Source organism: Nannobrachium achirus (assembly GCF_963921795.1).
Source record: "Nannobrachium achirus genome assembly, contig: SCAFFOLD_169, whole genome shotgun sequence".
NCBI lineage: Eukaryota > Metazoa > Chordata > Actinopteri > Myctophiformes > Myctophidae > Nannobrachium > Nannobrachium achirus.
The window spans coordinates 125,114-139,216 of NW_027664890.1; the positions used below are offsets into that span (position 1 = coordinate 125,114).

General features: G+C 43.7%; 1 protein-coding gene across 1 annotated transcript in view; it reads left to right on the forward strand.

Moving 5' to 3' along the window:
- Positions 1-14,103, forward strand: part of phf14 (PHD finger protein 14) — a gene marked incomplete at its 3' end in the record, with an annotated part of 132,875 nt that overhangs the window by 97,243 nt on the left and 21,529 nt on the right. Inside the window, exon 15 of the mRNA XM_080755050.1 lies at positions 4,116-4,211. Coding sequence (XP_080611176.1) covers positions 4,116-4,211 — 96 coding nt within the window. The remainder of the gene's footprint in view (positions 1-4,115; positions 4,212-14,103) is intronic.

A 14,103-nucleotide genomic window follows, 5' to 3' on the forward strand; every position in this document is an offset into this window, starting at 1 on the left:
CGGTAACCCGGATCCGTAAACGCATCTTTTGGCCGGAGCAAGTCATTATCTCTATACTGTGTTTCTTACTGTTTTCTAACATTGTAAAAACACTGCTGGGGCAAACTCCAGAACCGCAGCCTGGATTTGCATGCGCTTCTTCGCGTTTGTGAGTGTCTAACGGCGTGCATGCGCGTTGTGCAAGATCGGACACGCACACGCCCGCGTTAAAATGTAAGAAAACAATCACAATTTGACCTGAAAACAAAAAAAAAGCCTGCGTGATTTGCTCCTAAAACTGCAATCCTCCCAAAAACAAGAAGAAAAGGAACCAATGCCAATCCAACTCAATCTCACTCTCTCTCTCTGTCTCTCTCTCTCTCTCTCTCTGTCTCTCTCTCTCTCTCTACTCTCTCTGTCTCTCTCAGTCTCTCTCTCTCTCTCTCTCTCTCTCTCTCTCAGAGGGAATAAAGAGAGTCATAGATGAAGTTAATGTGGCGTTGGCTCCTCTGCAGAGCCGCGCGCAGACCGTTAGCACCCTATTAATGGAGTGTGTGTTGCTAATTGAGGCGCTCCACTAGCTTTACACCTCCCCACACACACACGCACACATACTATATATTTACATCACTTGTGGGGACATTACATAGACTTCCATTCATTTTTATGCAAGTTCTGTGGCCTTACCCTAACCTCTATCCCTAAACCTAAACCTAACCCCTAACCCTAACCGTTGTGGGGACCTACTATTCTGTCCCCACACTGTCAGAGGTCCCTTGCAGGTGACTGTGTGAACATGCGTTTAGTCCCCATAAGTATATCTAGACAAACTCACACACACACACGCGCGCGCGCGCACACACACACACACACACACACACACACACACACACACACACACACACACACACACACACACACACACACACACACACACAGCTTGTACACCTCTTCCCCCATTGGATCTGAGAAGTAGTAGAAGTAAAAGTAATGCAAATGTGAAATACTCTCCAGTAAAGTAGAAATACCTTTAAACTGTGACCCTAAATAGAAGTGCAGCGTCAGCAGGAAGTAAGCAGCTCTGCCCTAGACTGATACTCTTCTATTAACCCTCCAAGTCCTGGAGTTATTTTATTTTTAACTATTGAAAAACAGCAGATATACAAGCTCACAGCGCGGCACCGAGTGCCGCGCTTTTAGCTTGTAGATCTGTTATTTTTGAAAAGAGTCTTTAAAATGTGTGCAAATCTTTGAATATATATATTTCTAAAGCGAACATTTGTAACTTAAATATTTGCCTCTGGGTGGTCCTTGTTACATTATATTTTGAGATGGGGGGTCCGCGGCCAAATACATTTAATTTTGGGGGTCCTTGACATGAAAAGGTTTGAGACCCACTGACTTACAAGACATTTATACTGTAGATTTGGGTCGACATATTCAAAGACAGATCTACAAGCTCGTAGTGTGGCACTCGGTGCCGTGCTGTGAGCTTGTAGATCTGCTATTTTTCAATAGTTAACGTGCATGCATAATGATGGTTAAAGTGGTTAAAATCTAGCGCGACACCGATGTGTTATAAAGGTTTAAAGGGGTTAAAATGTCCCGATATTCCAGAGAGAGAAGTCTTCATCTTGGTCCTCTCCTAGCAGATGATGATGTTCAGGATGTTTATTTCCTCTCTATCAGAGCGGGAAAACCTCTCATCTCCATGTTTAAACTCTTTTTTTAATATATTCTTTTTTTGATTTAAGACCCTACTGCCTAACTCAGGGGTGAAAAAATATTATTTAGTATAATTTTAAACTTGAAGTACAAAGTTATTTTCAGTCAGTTTTAACCAAAATGTCTATTATCTCAACGTTTTCCTCCTAACATAATCACTAAAATATCGTCACTGTCGGGCAGAAACCTCGTATCTCCAAGTTTCAAATGTGTACTGTGGCAAAAACTAGTGAAAACAGCCAATCTCTGAAAACAGCTAGATCTGCTGTTTTCACTAGTTTAGTACATTTTATAGATGATAAATACAAAATGAACGGTTTTGGACATACAAGGTTTCCACCCGACAACGATGATATGCTATAAATATAAGGTGCTGAGAGTGAAAATTATAATGTAGGGGTGCCTCGGATTAAAAAATATATATTTATGGGGTGCTCTGAGACAAAACGGTTTGGGAACTCCTGGCCTACGTCATGCTAACACCAGGGCTCCACTTTAGCCAGCGAGCGTCACGTCATCATTAACGCAGGGAGCGTTCCCCTTTCAATCAACAAAGGGTTCTCCACTGCCGACGTTGCGCTGTGGTTCATGTTTTGACGCCGGCACGACGCTGTCTTTCTAGTGGAGCCCTGGTATAACAGTGTCACGCAAAAGTAGCAGAAACTAGCCAATAAACAAGCTCAACATGTGTCGCGTGGCAATTAGTTTTGAGTGTGTCGATCGTCTGTTTTTGCCTGTTCTTTTTAAATATATTTGAATCCTAGAAAGGGAGAGTTTTGGTCATATGAGGTTTCCACCTGGCAGATGATACTGTATGTGAAGATTACACACTTTATAACTTCCTCCTACGGTTGGTTTTGCTGAGGAAGGAATAAAAAAAATAAGAGTTTTCAGGGCTTGATGTACTCCTGTGTGAGTAGCAGTCTGGTGAGATGGGCTGTTTCCAGAACGTGGCACCACTACACATCTAAACGGGACTTTAGGGTTAGGTCTGGGTATCAACATTAAGGTCACAAGTTGTAGAACCGTGGTTCTCAACCTTTTCGGGCCTCGACCCCCCTGAAATAATTGCGACCGTCAGGTCGCATTTACTATCAAAACCTCGACCAGCTGTCTGTCTGTCAGTCTTTCTGTCACACGTCACACTTTTGCCCTGCTCATATCTCCACAACCGTTGCCCCGATCCATGCCAAATTCACACATGACCCTCTTCTAGCGCCACCATGAGGCCGATTCTTGCAAAACACATTTTTGGACGCAGCTCCTACAATTTTTGCCCTAAAATCACGCAAATCGGTACACAGTATGTCTACACTCATCTCATCAACTTGGATCTGTCCCATTTAGCGCCACCTTCAGGACGTTTTTTTAAACACTTTTTTGGACACTCCTCCTACACATGTTGTCCTAAAATCACGCAAATCGGTACACAGTATGTCTACACTCATGTCATCAACATGGATCTGTCCCATATGGCGCCACCATCTGGCCGATTTTTTCAAACACATTTTTGGACACTGCTCCTACACATTTTGCCCTAAAATCACGCTCCCTAATCTCCCGATTAGGGAGTCTTACTGGTCATATTTGACCCTGACAGGCCATTAACCACCAAACACAAGACCCAACATAAGTAAAGACATTAAATAAGTCATAATTCTTGTCGTTGAAGAATGTTTCATTCACCCGGCCGTGATTCAAACGTTAGTAATTATTTTAGGGCACTGGTAGGAGTTGAGGCATTACATTTGGTTTGGGAAATTGCAGATTTACAAGCTACAAACTTGCAGATCGGCTATTTTCACAATGTCTACAATTTCACAAATGGAAAATCTGAAAAAAAAGGAAATCTGGAAACCGTGACCCGATTGCGGATAAGCGGTTGATGATGGATAGATGGACAATTTTCCTCTTTCATATATACAGTATTATTTACAGTTTTGTATAGTATATTTTGTTGATTACTTTTGATGCAGTAATGGTCTTTTTTTTTTTTTTTTTTTTTTTAGGTGTCAAATAAGTTCTTAAAGGTCCTTAAATTGTCACTCACTTTTGGGGACCTTATCGGTTAACACCTTTTTTTCTCCCCCAAATATCGACAAGAGTCAAGAAAGGATATTCTTAATGTGTTGTGGCGTTCGTTCATGTCCTCCATAAATGATCTCTTTCTGCTCTCCTACTGGTCTTTATCAGTGTTTATGGTGTGTTCTTGTTGTTCAAAGCTCCTCCACACAAACACAAACATCACCATGCAGTCAGGCTCTCACTTTGAAGACTGCTGGGAGGAAATGAGCATGTTTAGAGAGACCTGTGTGTTCGTATCGATGTGTACGCGTGCACGCAATGTAACTAACTGTGTGTGTGTGTGTGTGTGTGTGTGTGTGTGTGTGTGTGTGTGTGTGTCCCTGCAGCTGTGTGAGTCCCTAGAAGAGCTGTTGAACATCAATGGAGAGCTGCGTGGAGAAGGCCTGGACATCTGGACCCTGCTGGGAGGCATTCTGGGACAGGTATGTGGTACTGGTACTACCCCCCCCCCCCCCCCCCCCCCCCACACCCTATCCATGCATCTATTTACAGTACAGTACTGTATCTATCTACCTACCATACTGGGAGGCATCTTAGGACAGGTATGTGGTACTGGTACTACCCCCCCCCCCCCCCTCCCCACCCTCCACCCATATATCTGCAGTACAGTACTGTATCTATCTACCTACCATACTGGAAGGCATCTTAGGACAGGTACTGGTACCATCTATCTATCTACTGTATCTATCTACCATACCTACCTATCTCTACTGGGAGGCATTCTAAGACATGTACTGGTTCTACCCCCATCCACCCATTCATCTATCTATTTGTCTATAGATGTTACAAAACTTCAGCATTTTTTTTTTTTTTTTGTAACTTATTTTTTATTATCATCAAATCAATACAAATATGAGAAAGACACATACAATAATAAAAAATAAAAAAAACGTCAGTATTTCCTGTACTTTTCCTGCATTTGTTTCTGGAAATACTTGTTTTCTCGCGATTTGATTCAGAATCGATTCTTGGGGTCATGATTCAAATTATTATTTCTTTTTTTTTTTTCGATTCTTTCAAATCCAAATGATTCGATTCAAAAACGATATAGGATATCAGGATCTACTCCAGTCTGCTGGCATGAAAGCAGAGTACATTTACGTAGCTTTTATAATTGTAAAGGTTTTATCAACTTTTTGCACGCAAAGGTAAATCCAACCCCCGCATATCCTCAGAGGTACCCCCATTTGAGAACCACTGGTTTAGCTCACAAATGTGGGTTGGGTTGATCAAAACGGATATGTGATATTGCGAGCGCGCGCGTGTGTGTGTGATTGAGGTATGTGTAGATCGGTGGCAGCGTGGTGTGTGTGTAGTTATAATGTAGACAGATAGTGGTATATTGTGAGTGTAGATTAAATGCAGGTGTGTGTGTGTGTGTGTGTGTGTGTGTGTGTGTGTGTGTGTGTGTGTGTGTGTGTGTGTGTGTGTGTGTGTGTGTGTGTGTGTGTGTGTGTGTGTGTGTGTGTGTGTGTGCGTGCGTGTGCGTAGTGTTTCATTACCACTAACTGATTGACCTGTCAGAGGACATGAAGTCACAGCTGGAGACACGGCGCTACGCTGCTCCGTACCGCGGTGTCCCGCATGCCACACATCACAGCAGAGCTACAAGCTCAGGACTCTACGTGGTGGCGGTGGGAGCCTGCAGGGCGGATGTTCTATGAATCGCTGCTGGCCGGGGGAAGTAGGAGGTGTCTGGGCTGCTGCTTCTTCTTCGTTACCGTGGTTACCACGTGAGCTTTTCATTTAAGGAGCGAGAAATGCAGTCTGTATAAACAGTAGGGACATCTCTACCTCTGTCTCTGTCTTTCTGTTTATCTGTTTCTGTCTCTCCCGCGAGGAGTGGAAACGGCTGAGGTTGTTGCCAAAGAAGGCAGACCTCTGGTGTCAAACGCATCTCCACAGACAACACAGTAGTAATTTAAAGGAGTAGTTCACCACTTTTCAACCTGGCTTCATATAATAGGTCCTCACTAATGTTCATAATAAAATAGCACATTTTTTTCCTATTCAGTCTGGGTCTCATAGGAGAGCTGTCAAATCCTTCTACCGGTGACATCATCGTTTGACAAAAAAAAATTAAATAATATTTTTGAAAAAAAATATTTCAATTTTTATTATCACGAGAACAATGGCTTCCACTTTAACATTGCAACTTTTTCAGGAATAGAAAGCCTGCAGTTTCTATTAGCTTGCATTTCCCATTGATGATGTCACCGGTAGAAGGATTTGACCCACCCACAGCTCTCCTATGAGACCCAAACTGAGTAGAGTCTTTTTTTGATATTTTATCATGAACATTAGTGAGGACCTACTATATGAAGATAGGTTGAAAAGTGGTGGAGTGCCCCTTTCTTAAATATGAAATGAAACACTTCTTTGGTATTTTATGAAAATGGCGCTACATTAAAAACTCTATTTTCGACGACAACCAAGACAACCGAAGACAACCAAGTCTATCCATACCAAATACCAGTAAGACTCCCTAATGGGGAGATAAGCGACCGTCAGGTCGCATACACAAACTTCAGAAGGCAATGGTAGCCAATCAGGAGGGAATATGGGAAATGGGACAGATCCATGTTGATGACATGACTGTAGAGATACTGTGTACCGCTTTGTGTGATTTTAGGGCAAAATCTGTAGGAGCAGTGTCCACAAATGTGTTTTGCAAGAATCTGCCTCATGGTGGCGCTAGAAGAGGGCCATGTGAGAAGGGAGGTTGTTGGGGGTTGTGGTTTGGCAGCGAAGGAATGTGTGTGCAAAGTTTGGCATGGATAGGGGCAACGGTGGTGGAGATATGAGTAGGGCAAAAGTGACTGACTGACAGACAGACAGCCGGTGGAGGTTTTGGTAGTAACTGCGACCTACGGACTGTTTTTGTTTTCTTCTTTTTTTCTGTGTAGTATTTATCTGTCTGTCATTCCATGATATATGAGTTAAAAAGGACCCAAAGAACTTTGGCAGCAACCTGCTCCGATTCCACTCCTCGCGCCTCTCCCTGTCTCTCAATCTGTAGAAATAGTAGTGGCATCTGTCTCTGTCTGTCTCTGTCTGTCTGTCTGTCTGTGTCTTTGTCTCTCTATGTCTCTTTCTATCATACTGTAGACCAGGGGTCTTCAACGTTTTCAGGCCGGGGACCCCCAAACTCATGGGGAAATGGAGCAGGGACCCCCTACCACCTCGTAGGGTGGGGGGGTCGGGGCTACGACATATTTTTTATTTTAAACATGTACAAGTTACAGCGAGCAGGGTGGCCATACCACTACCATTTCTAAACATACTACTTATTAACTGAGAACCAATGTCAATAATATCAACAATCTGTCAATTGCATAGTAATCATGTATTCAAGCTATTCAAAATGGATAGAATCATGATTTATTTTTTAACATAAATGTGAAAAAAGAAAAAAAAAAGAAAAAATGAAATCTTTTTTTTTTCTTTTTTTTTTTCTTTTTTTTTTCTGCAATAATTTCGCGGACCCCCTGCAGTACCTCCGCGGACCCCCTGGGGGTCACAGACCCCCTGTTGAAGACCCCTGCTGTAGACACTAGGGATGGGACGATATGAAAATGTCATATCACGATTATTGTGACAAAAGAAATCGCGATGTACTATATTATGACGATAATCAAAATCCATTATCCTGGGGCGGAACATTTGCCAAACAATAGCAGATCTACAATGAGCTTTTAGATCGGCTATTTTTTTTGGCAAATACATTTGATATGTTGAAAAAAAATGACGGAGGACGATTTCATGATGAATTCAAATCTCCACTATACGATTATCGTGGGTGTTTTTTATCACAATAAACGATAATACCTCATCCCTAGTAGACATACTGTAGTAGTGAAATCTTTATATGTGTCTCTCTGTTTCTCTGTATGTCTGCGTCTCTGTCTCTATCAGTCTGTAGAAATAGTTGTGGCGTCTCTCTCTCTGTCTGGGTCTGTGTGTCTACCTCTCTCTGTCTGTCTGTCTGTCTTTCTCTGTCACTCTCTCATTCTTATCTCTCTCCTCCCCCTTCTACACTCTCTCTCTCCCTCTGCCTCTCCCTCCCTCTCTCTCTCAAAGACTGCTTCTCCCCCCCCCCCCCCCCCCTCTCCAAATCATACTTTTCTCTCTCCCTCACAGAAAGCATTGAGTGGAGCAGCAGTGTATTCATAATTGACTTCTTCTGGGTGGGCTGGGTGTCATCACAGACTTTAAAAACCCTGCTTCCAATAATAAGTGAAGTGAAATGTCATTTAAACACTCCAAACAACACAACAGACAGAGAGCATTGGCTCCTGGAACAGTAGAGTTGTTGCATAGCCCATGTCTGTTATTCCTTAATGCAATAATATACAGACAACATGAATCCTGGAGAGTAGCAGCTTCTTTCAGACACCTCAGCTCTGGTCCATCGTGTCACCTCCCGGTGACACTCTGACAGACCCGTCGGCAAATGGCTAGACCGCGATATCTCAGCCCCTCCGAGCGCTCAACTTCAGTCAAAATTAACAAAACTATTTCACTACTCACCAAACCAAAGGTAGTTTTGCGCTGTTGAAAGTCTATTCTCCGCGGTGGTAAACCTCTCAGCACCCCACCCACTCTGCAAAATACATTATTTTTGTCATGAAATAAAACGCACCCACCTCGAGCCACCCAGCGGCCACCGCTGATACAATGGTTCACAACCCGGAAATAAGCAGCGGTCGAGTTGGATGCACTTTATTTCATGCCAAAAATAGTGTATTTTGCAGAGTGGGTGGGGTGCTGAGGGGCTCACCACCGTGGAGAATAGACTTTCAACAACGCAAACCTACCTTTGGTTTGGTGAGTAGTGAAGTAGTTTTGTTTATTTTGACTGAAGTTGAGCGCTGGTAGGGGCTGAGAAAACGCGGTCTATTCATTTGCAGACGGGTCTGTCAGATTGTCACTGGAGGTGACGCGATGGACCAGAGCTACAGACACCTCAGAGTTTGAGAGAGGCAGACGCTTGAGACCCCCAATCCCTACCTCGACCACAAGTCGGAAATAGAAGACCTACAAGCTCAAGCTGTACGACTGGTCCAACACTACGTTTTGACATCGTTCAGAGGCTTAGTCATAGAATTACATAAACATCATTCTCAGTTGGAACTGTTACCCCCACGACCCCATTCCGGATAAGCGGTTGAAGATGGATGGATGGATGTCTGACGTCATAGACCACTTGAGGCTTAATGTTGATGACATCAGGGATCTCCATATATGGGCATAAAAGGATTGTATTACTAGGGCATCATCTGGGAATGCCCGTACAGTATTTTGGCCATATTGTGTCTCATGTTGTCTACGATGTTAGGCATCTACGATGTCAGATGCCAATTTGCTCGTGTCTTGGCCTTATATGGAGGCCAAGACAGACTGCAAGTTGTCTGTCACTGCTAGTTTTCATAGTAAACAGCGACATCGTGGACTGGCCCGCCCCCAGCTATTCATTTCAATGAGAGTTGTTCAGTGGCAGAGTTCCACAGAGAAGGTGATGTGTTGAAGTTGTACGGACTAGGGATGTCGCTAACGGTTTTTTCTCCTAATCGGTTAGCCGACAGCATTAACCGGTTAATTAACGTTTTTTTTTTTTAATTATTTTTATTTGTATTTATTTTTTCAACATTTTTTGCTGCGCTGTTGAGACGAGGATGAAAAGTGCGCTGCTCGTCCCAAAACAAGCTCGCCCCCGCCCCCCGGGATCAAAACCAACATGTAGTATGTGTGTTTTGGGGCGATTGTTCGGTTACCTCAGCAGCGTTCTCTCTCTCTTCTCGTTAGCGCAGTCGTTTGGTGACAGGGCACGGTGTAACACCTCACGGAAAACTTTCACCAGGACAACACTAATATAGTACCTTGTGTCCGTTGTGTGGAAATAGAAAAAAGGTTCCCCCTCTTCTGTGTTGCCTAGAACTGGAGGATGATTTTGGGGTTTGTATTGCAAAGTACAAAGTGTGATGTCATCAAGTTGTACTTTACAATACAAACCCCAAAATCAATCCTCCAGTTCTAGGCAACACAGAAGGGGGGGAACTTTTTTCTATTTCTAAGTTATATTAATGACATAGTTCAATATTGAAAATGGGTGGTCTTCCCCTTTAAGCATAACTGGTCTTTTCTTAACAGTCGGCTAACCGATTAACCGGTTAACCGCCCACACCCCTAGTACGGACGCCTGATCCCTTTCAACTCACATGTTAGAATCAGACCCTGTAGGAATCTTACAATCCCTCTAACTGCATGCATGAAGGGCTTGATAAGAACAGTGTATGAAGAGTGTGTCTCTGCGCTGATTAATGGGGGATAGATGGACGGACGGACGCTGCCCAGCGGGACGGAGCAGAAGCAGGGGACGGTTTGGGTCCTCAACGACCGTCATAAATCACCTCATTAGAAAACGTGCGGTGGATTAAGTAGCGACATCAGTCACGTCGCCGCGGCGCTTCCTCCCTGCATGTCATCTATCTATCTATCTTTCTTTCTATCCATCTATCGCTGCGTGTTCTTGTCCTATTTGTCATTCTGACTCCGACATCACAGCGCAAATTATTGATGTCCTCGGCTGGGCCGCGCATCGCTCTCATCGTACATGCACGCACGTACGCACGCACACACACGCAGTGGGGTTGTGTTTTGCGTCGGGAAGCCCCCAGGAAATGAGCTGACTGTTAGGAACTGAGGATGAGAGACCATTAACCCTTCAAAACCTGGAACGCATCTCTGTCGCGGTAGATTTGAGACGCTTTAATGCGAGCTTGTAGATCTGCTAATTTCGAAAAGAAATCGTGAACATTCTGTGCAAGTCTTTGACTATTTTTCGACCCGATTCTATAAAAGACTTTTAAATCCTTTTTCTAAATCAGCTGTTCTCAAACGTTTGCATGTCAAGGACCCCCAAAATTACATGAATTTGCCCGCCGACCCCCCATCTCAAAACATGTTGTTTCAGGGACCCCCTCCAGACGCAAATATCTGAGTTACAAATGTTCGATTTATAAAAGATATATTCAAATATTTGCATGACGGTTTTTTTCAAAAAATAGCAGATCTACAAGCTCACACTCAAATATTTGCTTCTGGGTGGGTGGTCCCTGGAACAACATGTTTTGAGATGGGGGGTCCGCGGCCAAATAATGTTATTTTGGGGGTCCTTGACATGAAAAAGTTTGAGAACCACTGATTTAGAAGAAAGATTTAGAAGACAGGTAAAAAATAAAAGTATTCAAAGACTTTAACAAACGTTCAGGATTTTTCAAAAGAAATAGCAGATCTACAAGCTCACAGCGAGCTTGTATATCTGCTATTTGTTAATAGTTTAAGCATTACATAATAGTTAAAGGAACAATGCGTAATAATGCAAAGCGGTTCTAAATGTATTAAGAGGTCTTTTCATCCAGAACCGTGTAGAAACTTGCAGGGATCAAACAGCGTCTCACAGAGTTCACAACAACATGCTCTCGTGGCGAGAGGGGCTGTGTGGCGGCAACGGGACTCAAACCTTCTGTCGTTAATAATAACGCACGTCTTTCACCGCAGACAGAGAGGTTTTTGGCGGTTAAACACAGCTGAATGGCATTAGTGTTAAATAATGTATATAATAACTAATACATAACTAATGTAGACCAGTAAGACTCCCTAATCGGGAGATAAGCGACCGTCAGGTCACATGTATACACAAAGAGGGCTGTAAGTGGCATTGGTTCCTGGGTGTAGGGGGCCGTGTGTGGGCAATGTCTAGCTTTGGTTGGCCCAGACAATGTCTATGTAGGTGGAGCATACGTGTGACATATGTAGATTAACTGGTAAGGCTTTTTCCTATTGCATTTACCTGGTTTTCGGGGGCTCCGTGCACTTGGTTCCCGTTCACGCCCGCATATTTTCTCTGTGTGTGTGTGTGTGTGTGTGTGTGTGTGTGTGTGTGTGTGTGTGTGTGTGTGTGTGTGTGTGTGTGTGTGTGTGTGTGTGTGTGTGTGTGTGTGTGTGTGTGTGTCTGTGCGCGCACATCAGGACGCAGAACAAAGTTTGTTTTCATGTCAAAGACCACTTGCCATGTATTTGTCCACGGACCCTTACTGTGCCAATCTTATATGAGGGTCCCATGATGATGATAATGTTTAATGTCCAAGAGGCAATATTTGATATTTGTCTTCACAAGTCTGTTATAAAACAACTACAAAATCTGTAATTAATACAGTAACACACAACCATTTATCACCAAGGCTACATGAGGTCCCTTCTGTACACAGAACACCTTCCTATCCACCGTGGCAGTTTGTTTAACACCACAATGGCTGAGGGGAAAAACCTTTTCCCACTTTAAGGTTCAGTATCTTCACCCCGACGATGGCATGAGGTCAACATAGCAATACAGAGGATGATCAGTGTCTTGTTATTGAGAGTGCTAAGCGTGTAATGACCTTATATTGTTAATATCAGATACTGTTGGTGTTCTTGGAAGCAATACAGGGAATAGTGAAGAGTTTGTTTCTGTTAGGCATGGACACTATAGTGAAATAACATGAGGAACAATACATCAGAACAGGTTGAATGATGTTGCAAGACCAACACATAGCCCATCTACAAACTCGGCTATTCCTTGGCAAAGAACATTTTGTCTTGGAGTAGACAGATCTATAAAAAAAAAAAGACAGTACAGTTGTGACTCAAGATGAGTTTCACTAAGACTACTAAGTGTTTTATTTTGTATTTTTTAAGCCACAATTCCTATTAATTTCCGCTGTGGAGAAAAGCTGTTTGAAATGCAACCCTGGATGGCACAGCAATCATTTGACCACCGTGTGGTGCCCGGGGGTCCCGGGGTGCTGCAGTACCCCCCCCTATCCCCCCGCCCCCCCACCCTGCCTTCAGAAGGATCCAGATGGCTCCAGAGGGCTCGTCTCTAGCCAGTGGTTTAACCCATTCAGACCTTGTAGTACCGCACTGTGAGCTTGTAGATCTGCTATTTTTAAAAAGTTGTGAAAATGCGTGCAAATCTTTGAATATAGTATATTTTTAAAGCAAACATTTGTAACTCAAAGTTTTGCTTCTGGTGGGGGTCCCTGGAACTACATATTTTGAGTTGGGGGTCCGCGGCCAATTACATGTAATTCTGGGGATCCTTGACATGAAAACGTTTGAGAACCACTGATATAGAAGCCATTTATAGAAACGATTAAACAATATTCAAATCGCCTACTTTTTTCAATATTTGTTTCCCAAAATAGCAGATCTACAAGCTCGCAGCGCGACTGTGAGCTTCAGAACCACTGATTTAGACGACGGATTTAGAATAAATCGGGTCAAAAATATTCAAAGACTTGCACACATGTTCATGATTTCTCAAAAAAAAAAAAAGAAAGAAAAAAAAATAGCAGATACAAGCTCACAGCGCGGCACTCGGTGCTGCGCTGTGAGCTTGTAGATTTTTTAAAAAGAATGTAAAGCATACAATAATCAAAAGTTACACAGATTTGCGTTCACTCCGTTCAGGTTTAAATAGATTAACCCTCCTCCTCCTCCTCCTCCTCATACATAGTGTTTAATGTCCTTCCCACTGTCAGATTACAACCAGTGAATCATGTTAAAGTTGTACTATGTAACTTTTTTTATAAAACAAATCTTAAAATTCTCCTAACTATTAAATCACAAAAGTTTTAGAAGATCCGCGCCGTGAATTTCAGCCTGTAAAGCCTTCTCTGTATGTAAACTGAGATCCTTGCCGTGGACCGGATCTCGCGCCAAAATTGCGTCATCACACTACCGGCCAATCACAGCGAGGGTTATACAACTGCCGGCCAATCACAGCGCATCTTGAAGTGGGGTCGCTATGGCAGCCATATTTGTTGTCGCCCGTTTGTACCATCCCTTCTCTAGGTAATTTCGCCTACCAGGCAGGGTGAAGGAGTCCGTATCTCTGGAATTACTGAACGCACAGGAACAAGGGACCCCTTAAAAGATAGATCTCAGTGAGGTGGAGGCAGACGCGGGGGTCTGAAGGTACGAAAAACGTCCGAAAGACGCGGACGCGACCGCGGTTTGCTATAGGGCTAATGACCACTAGTTGGGCATCTTACACAGTATGGCTTTAAGGCTGCTTTGCGTACGGTTATCGCCGTCGACGGAGGGCAACTTCTCGACCCGGTGGTGGGATGGATGCTTGGAGGGCTGGGGGTCACAATTAGGAGATAACCTGTGTTCCCCCCGGGGCTCTGTCCCCCCCCCCCCCCCCCCCCCCCCCCCCCTCCCCCCACCCTATCAGTGGTGGGACGCGGCGCTGCACGGCGGCGGCGC